An 8978-nucleotide genomic window follows, 5' to 3' on the forward strand; every position below is an offset into this window, starting at 1 on the left:
GGCCCTGTCCGAAGCCTATGGAGGTGTGGGCCAAAGGCACGCCCCAGAGCGGTGACCCGGGGGAGCTCCTAGTCGACGTGCCTCGGTGGGAGACTCCCCCGATCAGTGTTAACCCTTCACCATGTCTCCAGCAAATGGGCTGGAGCCGGATAGTCGTTAGGACCAATGCCTAAGCCAATGCCTCTCATTCCTGAATTCAATAAAGTTGTGGCCTAATTCGCCCAATTAACCTTAATTATGGTGTCTCGTGTGTTTATTTATCTTGGTGGGGGGCGGGAACTCGCCACGCAACAAGACTGAGGAGCAATGGGGTTTCTTCAGGCGTTGCCCAGTTACTTTGGTTGGTGTCGTGTTTCAAAGATACATGTCTCAGTTACAAGGATTGGGGAGAAAATCAATTTTTGTTTGCACTTTAATGAGAAGCTGCTGAATTCACAGTTCACTATCCAGTGTGCAAACTGAAACACAGCTCTCTTTCAAAATCTGGAATTTTATGGCTTTAGTTTTTTTATTAATCAAAACAAACTCTTTTAACAATCAACTGATATGTGAAACAATGATTACAGAGGGTAAAGTAGGCAAACTACAATCTCTTATATTGATATTCATGGAAGGGGGCGGGAAGAAGAAGAAGAAAAAGAAGAAACAGAAGAGAAGGGAAATAAAAAAAATCCTTCCAGTAGCACCTTAAAGACCAACTAAGTTAGTTCTTGGTATGAGCTTTCGTGTGCATGCACACTTCTTCAGATATGCACACGAAAGCTCATACCAAGAACTAACTTAGTTGGTCTTTAAGGTGCTACTGGAAGGATTTTTTTTTATTTTGACTATGGCAGACCAACACGGCTACCTATCTGTAAGAAGAGAAGGGAGTATCTGGAGATGGGTGGCAGGAGATTGCCCTGCGGTCTGATTGAAGGCCCAAAGACACAACAGCCTTTACAAGCTACAATATTTGGTATTCCCAGGTACTTGTACAAGCAGCTCCTGATGTTCTGCTGCCAAGACCCCACCGCCCTTGAGAAGTGCATCTTCCGCCTGGCAGAGGACGGGGTGCACCTGACTCTGAAACCAAATTACTTTCTGCATCTCTACCTGAGTCGGAGGCCCAAGGGAGCTTCAGAGAACACCCGGTGAGTGTTTGCCTGTGGCTCAGAGCAGGATACAGAGCAGAAAGGTCTCGGTGTGTGGAAGTGAGAGGTAGCAGGCGAGAGGAGAGAGAGACTGGGACCGCCTCTCCTGGTATGTCCCACAGAGGAACTTACGGTCTGCAAATAAAAACATCTTGAAGGTCCCGGGCCTCAGAGAGGTTAGATTGGTCTCAACTAGGGCCAGGGCCTTTTCAGCACTGGCCCCGATGTGGTGGAACGCTCTGTCACAAGAGACCAGGGCCCTGCGGGACCTGACATCTTTCCGCAGGGGCTGCAAGACAGAGCTGTTCCATCAGGCCTTTGGTCAGGGCCCAGCCTGACTCCCTCCTCTGGCAACCTGCACAGAATTTTGCTTAACGGTTGCCATCAATTTGATTTTAATTAATTTTTAGAATGAGATGTTTTTAGAATGTTGGATTATTTGATTGCTTGATTATTTGATTGTTGTTAGCCGCCCTGAGCCCGGCTTTGGCTGGGGAGGGCGGGATATAAATAAAATTTATTATTATTATTATTATTATTATTATTATTATTATTATTATTATTATTATTATCATGCAGGTCAGATGGGCTGTTTTGTCTTTGTGGTGGGGATCTCGGTGGCAAGTGGCGGCTGGTCCCTTAGGGCAAATGAGGCACTATCCTGCCAACCTCCACCTGCCCTCTGCCAGCCCCCGCCTTCTTACTTGTAACCGTTCTGGGGACTGGCACTTCCTTTTAGCTTTCTCCTTTTGCCTTAGCATTGCCCTTGCAGAAGGTGGAAGGGAGGGGGGTGGAACTAGAAGGAGCTGGTTCTGCCTGCTGTTCATTATGGCTCCACTTAGCAGTTGGCCTCCTTGCCCTCTGGCCTCCTGACCCAAAGGGCCATTTGGGAGAAAGCTAAGAAACCCGGGAGAAGGCTTTTGATCGCCACTCAGGCTGCAGGAAGAGGATAGATTGTAGGAGGACTGCAAGCGCTTTGAGAGGCATTCACAATTTGTAAGGTGCACACTAATTACTTCTGGCCCACTCTTGTGTTTGGTCGGACAGGTTTTTGAAGCAAGCCCCCTAAAACCTGTAAAAGCTATTTATCCTCCCTTTCTATGGTTTTTTGACAATTGACAAAATAGCTGCTCAGCAGCCAAGCTTGCATCAGGCGAAGTTTTGTCTATCTTTGCATTTCCTCCAATCCAAGAGGCTGTATTTGGCATTAACAACAAAAGAATAATGCTTTTAATTTATTATATTCTGCCTTATTTCCATCGTAGCTTTCCAGGTCACATGCAGGGTTCCCTGGCGGTCTCTGTCAGTGCAGTGGCATCATTCTGTTTCTTCAGACCACCCCCTGGGATCTTCCAGTCCCAATTCCTGTACCTGAATCCTCCCCATACTTCCCTCTCTGAGTTGACTGAATTTCCCCTTCCCCTCCTGTGGCCTGCAGGATTGTGTCTCCGCAGCCGAATCCATCCATTGGGCTCCACATCAGCGTTAAAGGGGTCCTCAGGCCCATCTCCTACTGCCGCCCCAGCGCGCTGTCTGCCTACGTCTACTGTCTCTCCAGCAGCGACAAGCTGACCCGCTGGAGTGCCTTGGGAGTGCAGGGGGCCCTTCTCAGCCACATCATCCACCCGGTGTACATCACCAGCATTGTCCTAGGTGACGTATGTTTTTGTTACTGCAGAACTCGCATAAAGAGCCCATGAACTGTATTGGCAGCATCCAAACCGCAGAAATGATTCCATTCCATGCTTGTACATCCCAGGACACTGGGCTTTCCTTGCCTTGGGGCACTAAATGAACAAAACTCCCCTGACCGTTAGGTCCAGTCGCGGACGACTCTGGGGTTGTGGCGCTCATCTCGCTTTACTGGCCAAGGGAGCTGGCGTGCAGCTTGTGGGTCATGTGGCCAGCATGACTAAGCCCCTTCTGGTGAACCAGAGCAGCGCACGGAAACGCCGTTTACCTTCCCGCCAGAGTGGTACCTATTTATCTACTTGCACTTTGACGTGCTTTCGAACTGCTAGGTTGGCAGGAGCAGGGACCGAGCAACGGGAGCTCACCCCGTCGCGGGGATTCGAACCGCCGACCTTCCGATCGGCAAGCCCTAGTGGTTTAGACCACAGTGCCACCCGCATCCCTATTTTGAGCTTTATCAGCATGCTAATACACAGGGTCCTAAGGAGCCTCTGAGGGGTCCCTCTTGCAGGGGATGCACCCAAAGCCAACTCTCTGGGGCTTGCAAAAATAAAAATAAAAATGGGGGGACACTCCCTTCAGGGGTACCACCTATCTCCACATGAACCAACCTGAACCCAGAGATCATCCTCTGGGGCCCTTCTTCATGTGCCTCCTCCACAAGGGGTCAGGAGGGTGGCAACACAAGAACAGGGCCTTTTCTGCAGTGGCTCCCATTTGTGGAATCCTCTCCCCAAGGAGATTAACCTGGTGCCTTCATTACACCCTTTTAGATGTCAGTTGAAAACGTTCCTCTTCAACCAGGCCTTCGGCTGATTGACATTGGATGCTCTTTTAAATGTGTTGTAGGAGGGGTGGATTATTGGTTTGTTTTCGTTATTTTAATTCTGTATGTTGTGCTTTTGTATTGTAACTCTGTGTTGTGAACTGCTCTGAGATCTATAGATGAAGGGTGGCATTCAGATTTAATAAATGAAATAGTCATAGTAATACCCCATGGCACAGGAGCAGGTCAGGGCTCCTTAAATGGCAGCTGAGCCATTTACTGCCTTGCCCCTCTCTCTGACTGCAGCTTAAATCACATCAGTCCTCAGTTGTCCTGGGCAGGGTTGGCAGCCCCTAGAGTCCTCTAGTGGGGTGCAGATGTGGGGCTGGCTGTGCACTAAGCTCCCTTGGACTACACCAGCCTTGGAATTCGCTACCTTCTCCTCTCAAGTAACTTGCTCTCTCTCCTAATTTCACATTTCAGCTGATCCTTACCAAGACCACGACACCCTCCACAAGGTCATCAATGAGCGATTGAACCTGGCAGCCTCGGATAGCTTGCCAAAGCCATTTAACCACAGACAGATATACCTTTTTAAGGGTCCCTGTGCCGCTTCCCTTGACACGCCAGCGGAGTTTCGCTCCTTGAGCTTCAACTGGTGTGGGGGAGACGAGATGCTGGAACTAGTGAACGCAGCTGTTGGGAAGGCAGTACAGGAGTGAGTTTGGGGCACTGGGGGCTTGGGTGTTGGAATGGGGTAGGCTGATGAGTGTGTGTGTGTGTTAGTTATCCGTTGTGGTTTTACGGCTAATAAAAGGATCCGAACTCGACAAGCAGAATTCGGTGGCTTCTCTGCTTGTGTAAATGATGCTCTTTATGCAGGCACCCCTTGCGCTAATAAGTCATTTGAATCATAGAATCATAGAATCATAGAGTTGGAAGAGACCACAAGGGCCATCGAGTCCAACCCCCTGCCAAGCAGGAAACACCATCAGAGCACTCCTGACATATGGTTGTCAAGCCTCTGCTTAAAGACCTCCAAAGTAGGAGACTCCACCACACTCCTTGGCAGCAAATTCCACTGTCGAACAGCTCTTACTGTCAGGAAGTTCTTCCTAATGTTTAGGTGGAATCTTCTTTCTTGTAGTTTGGATCCATTGCTCCGTGTCCGCTTCTCCGGAGCAGCAGAAAACAACCTTTCTCCCTCCTCTATGTGACATCCTTTTATATATTTGAACATGGCTATCATATCACCCCTTAACCTCCTCTTCTCCAGGCTAAACATGCCCAGCTCCCTTAGCCGTTCCTCATAAGGCATCGTTTCCAGGCCTTTGACCATTTTGGTTGCCCTCCTCTGGACACGTTCCAGTTTGTCAGTGTCCTTCTTGAATTGTGGTGCCCAGAACTGGACACAGTACTCCAGGTGTGGTCTGACCAGAGCAGAATACAGTGGCACTATTACTTCCCTTGATCTAGATGCTATACTCCTATTGATGCAGCCCAGAATTGCATTGGCTTTTTTAGCTGCCGCGTCACACTGTTGGCTCATGTCAAGTTTGTGGTCAACCAAGACTCCTAGATCCTTTTCACATGTACTGCTCTCAAGCCAGGTGTCACCCATCTTGTATTTGTGCCTCTCATTTTTTTTGCCCAAGTGCAATACTTTACATTTCTCCCTGTTAAAATTCATCTTGTTTATTTTTGCCCAGTTCTCTAATCTGTCAAGGTCGTTTTGAAGTGTGATCCTGTCCTCTGGGGTGTTAGCCACCCCTCCCAGTTTGGTGTCATCTGCAAATTTGATCAGGATGCCCTTGAGTCCATCATCCAAGTCGTTGATAAAGATGTTGAATAAGACCGGGCCCAAGACAGAACCCTGTGGCACCCCACTAGTCACTCTTCTCCATTTGGGTTGTTCAACATTTGGGTTGTTCAGGAGCAGGGGCAGCCAGTCAAAAGTAAAGACCGACAACGTCTCTATGTGTTTGGGTATCTGGGAATTTACTGCATTACAGGTGGTTGAAATGGGAAACAGCTGAGGGTTAGCTACCTGAGTGCCTGTTTGATGCCAAGTTTTGCTTCAGGCCTGTGTTTTGGGAGGCAGGCGGCTGAGAAAGAAAAGGACCTCCAGCTGTTGGGAGTCCAGTGCAGTCTTCCCTACCTCTAAGCTCTAAACGTTGGCAACAAAACCATAAAGAAATTCAAATCCAGTACTAAAGGATACTTTGTCACTATTGATAGGCTAAAAATGGCTGCATGTCAGTGGAACACTATAGTTTGTTTTTTCTTAAAACGAGGACTTACTCCTCCTGCAAATAATCACATCGCATGTAGGAAGAATGTGTGTGGGGGTGTGGGTGTGCACACACACACGCAAAATGCAAGCTTGCATGGGTCATGTAGAAAGGAAGGCATAGTGGTAATTGCTGAATTCAGATTCTGTTAATTCCACACATTTTATCAAATTTGGATTCTTGAGTCAGAACCTGATCATTCTCACTCATGTCCTTTCTTGGTACTGTGGTTGAATTGTGTGCTGGGACACACTGGCTTTTGTTGTTGTTGTTGAGGTCCTGCTTCTTCGTTGTGAGGTGTTGCTGTTGATTCATGTAAAGCCCCTTGTTGATGGATTGCTCTTGCCTCTGCCAGCATGGCAAATCCATTTGACCAGTACCGCCCAAGTCGGCTCTGCAAGGCTGCCATGCTGAAATCCTTCAGGAAGGTGGCTCAGGAGATGAAGAGAGAAGACTTGATGCTGCTGCCCACATATTATGAAGCCAAGGTGAGTCTTTTCAGTTGTGTGTGATGGCTTTGGGTTCCCTTGTTTTCCTTTCATTGAGGTGGTCTGTTCTTGATGGGGTTACACATCCTCTGAAGAAGCAGGTACGTAGCTTGAGGGTACTTCTGGGTCCATTGAAGTTGCTTGAGTCTCAGGTGCAAAGTGCTTTTCATCAGCTTCGGCTGGTGGCCCAGCCGCGCACCTGTCTAGACAGGGATAGTCTAACTTTTGTTGTCTGTGCTCAGATAACTAGGTTAGATTGCTGCAACATGTTATACATAGGGCTGCCTCTGAAACTTCAGCTGCTGCAAAGTTTGGTGGACATGTTGCTCACAGAGGCAAGACAGTTTGAGCATACAGTGCCAATCCTGGCCTGACTGCAGTGTCTGTCAATTAGTTTCTGGGCCCAATTCAAAGTGATGGTTTTGACTTATGAAGCCCTAAACAGCTCAAGACTGCAATACATTACCTCAAGGACCGCCTCTCATATGAACTGACCCAGATTCTGTAATAAAACTAATAATAATAATAATAATAATAATAATAATAATAATAATATATTTATATGCCACCCATCTGACTGGGTGAGCCCAGCCCCCTGAGGCCCTTCTCCATGTGTCTCAGTGAGAAGACCAGAGGGTGGCAACACAAGAGGGGGCCTTTTATGCAGTGGCTCCCTGTTCATGGAACGCTCTCCTCAGGAAGGTTGTATTTGTTTCATTAAGTATTTTGTATTCTCATTTTCTATTTTATGTTGTGAATGAATTGCCCAGGGATCTTTGGATGAAGGGCAGTACTATATAAATTTAATAACGAGAAAAAAGATGATAAAGAAAATAAGTAAATAAGGAGAATTTCAAGGTGGGTGTTGGTGGGCTCTCAAATCTTTCTCCCGAACATCCCTTCTAGACTCCTCCTTTCTTTCCCTCAACTAGGTCAAAGCTGAGGTCTATCAGACAGCCAAGCGCCAAGTGTATGCCCAGCTGAGCTCGCAAGACTTTGGCAAGTGGCCCCAAAAGCAGTTGGTGGACATCTTCTCCAGTTAGACTGCCCTGCCGGCTCAGCTACTGCCTGCATCCTGGAGACATTTCAGCCTTAAGGTGGATGGATGCATGGGTGGGTGTGCGCAAGGCTGGTAAATCTTCACCTAGCAAATGGAGAGCTCTAAACGTTGCTGTACTTTTGGGGTGAATGGGGCTATAAATGTTTAAATACATCGTTTTGCCGTGATGCCGTTTTCACAGCGGTCCTTTCCTATGATGGAATAGGAAAGTCGGGTGTGTAACTGAGGCTGAAAGTTCTGACTTGACATTTACTTAGAGTTCTACTTTTTCTTTGTACCTGCTTTGGGGCTGTGTCCAAACACAGCCACAAACTATGGTGATTGCTTTGGGAATGAGGCACAGAAAACTCTGAGCTGTCCCACTCCCCTGCCTCTCCTCTGGGATGGGTAATGAAACAGGCTTGTTTCAGCACAGACCATAGTTAAGATTAACCTCGGTTTAGGATTTGCACGTATGGTTAATCAAAAAAGGAAGTGAAAGCTTCTGATCTCTCAACCCTGCTGGAGGAAGAGAGAGGGCAGTGTGCAGCCTCCCTCTGCAGTTTATTCCTGGAATAATATACAATGGGCTGTTAAACCATAGTTTATTGTTACATTTTAATTCAGTTTCTGTTTAATTCAGTGTGTTGCAGGAAGGTCAGGGTAACATGTGAAATACGCACGAGTTGCACAACCATGTGAGAAGGACCTGTGTGACAAACTTCTGTGTACCTCTATAAAGACTGCACATTTCCTTGATCTTTAAATATGCACACACTGATCTCAGAGAACACGTAAGCAAACGTCTTCAGATTTCATTACTGTGGATTTGAAGGCTTAGCTTTGGGGATTTTTATTTATTTATTTTGCTATTTGCAATTGAAACTTTAACAGTTAATGGCAGGATCCAGTTGAACATCCTAGGCCAATTTTTCACTTAAACCACAGTATGGTTTCTATCAGCTCCTCTCCACAAATTTTCACACTATGGTTCTGTTTCATGGTGGAAATGAATGAGAAATTGTCACACATTCAGGTTGTACTTAACTGGATGTCTTTTATGACAAGGGGTTTGAGAGCTGGCCGTTTTGTGTTTGTTTGGAAATGCACTTGTTTCGGCTGCTAATTTTGCAGAACAGTCTTTGCCGATATTACTACTGAAGTAAAGAATTGCGAACCTTAGAATTTGTGTGTGGCTGCTTGTACAAATCGAGGCAAAGCTGTGAACTTTACTCTAAAATAGTACCTAGCGTGTCTTGTTAACTGCATTGCCAGGCTTTCCGTACAAACTCTGAAAGCCTTGATCTAAATGAGATGTCCTGGTGCCCTTATTTCAGACATTGATGCGCTGGTTTGGGCACCGTTGTGGAAAAATGGTATACAAATAATAAGATGATGATTTGGAGCTTCAGGGGCTCAGCAGTTTGTGATCTCACAAGCGAGAAATAAGCAGCAGTAGTAACAACAACAAGCACATTTATATGGTGCTTTAGAGCAGATGGTGGCTAATATTTTTTGGCCTGAGGATGAGGTCCACATCCATCCTTTGCCAGTCCCCTGGGAGCTGCA

The 8978-nt window shown here is 46.8% G+C and overlaps 1 protein-coding gene across 1 annotated transcript in view; it reads left to right on the forward strand.

Annotated features, from left to right (window-relative positions):
- The window catches only part of ADAD2 (adenosine deaminase domain containing 2), a 45456-nt gene extending 36862 nt beyond the window's left edge, over positions 1–8594 (forward strand). Inside the window, exons 17-21 of the mRNA XM_082232520.1 lie at positions 969–1133; positions 2572–2786; positions 4075–4309; positions 6238–6370; positions 7303–8594. Of these exons, the coding sequence (XP_082088646.1) occupies positions 969–1133; positions 2572–2786; positions 4075–4309; positions 6238–6370; positions 7303–7413 (859 nt within the window). The 3' untranslated portion in view covers positions 7414–8594. The remainder of the gene's footprint in view (positions 1–968; positions 1134–2571; positions 2787–4074; positions 4310–6237; positions 6371–7302) is intronic.
- The last annotated feature ends 384 nt before the right edge of the window (positions 8595–8978 follow it).

Source organism: Podarcis vaucheri (genome assembly GCF_965113315.1).
Source record: "Podarcis vaucheri genome assembly, chromosome: 7".
In the NCBI taxonomy this organism is placed as follows: Eukaryota; Metazoa; Chordata; class Lepidosauria; order Squamata; family Lacertidae; genus Podarcis; species Podarcis vaucheri.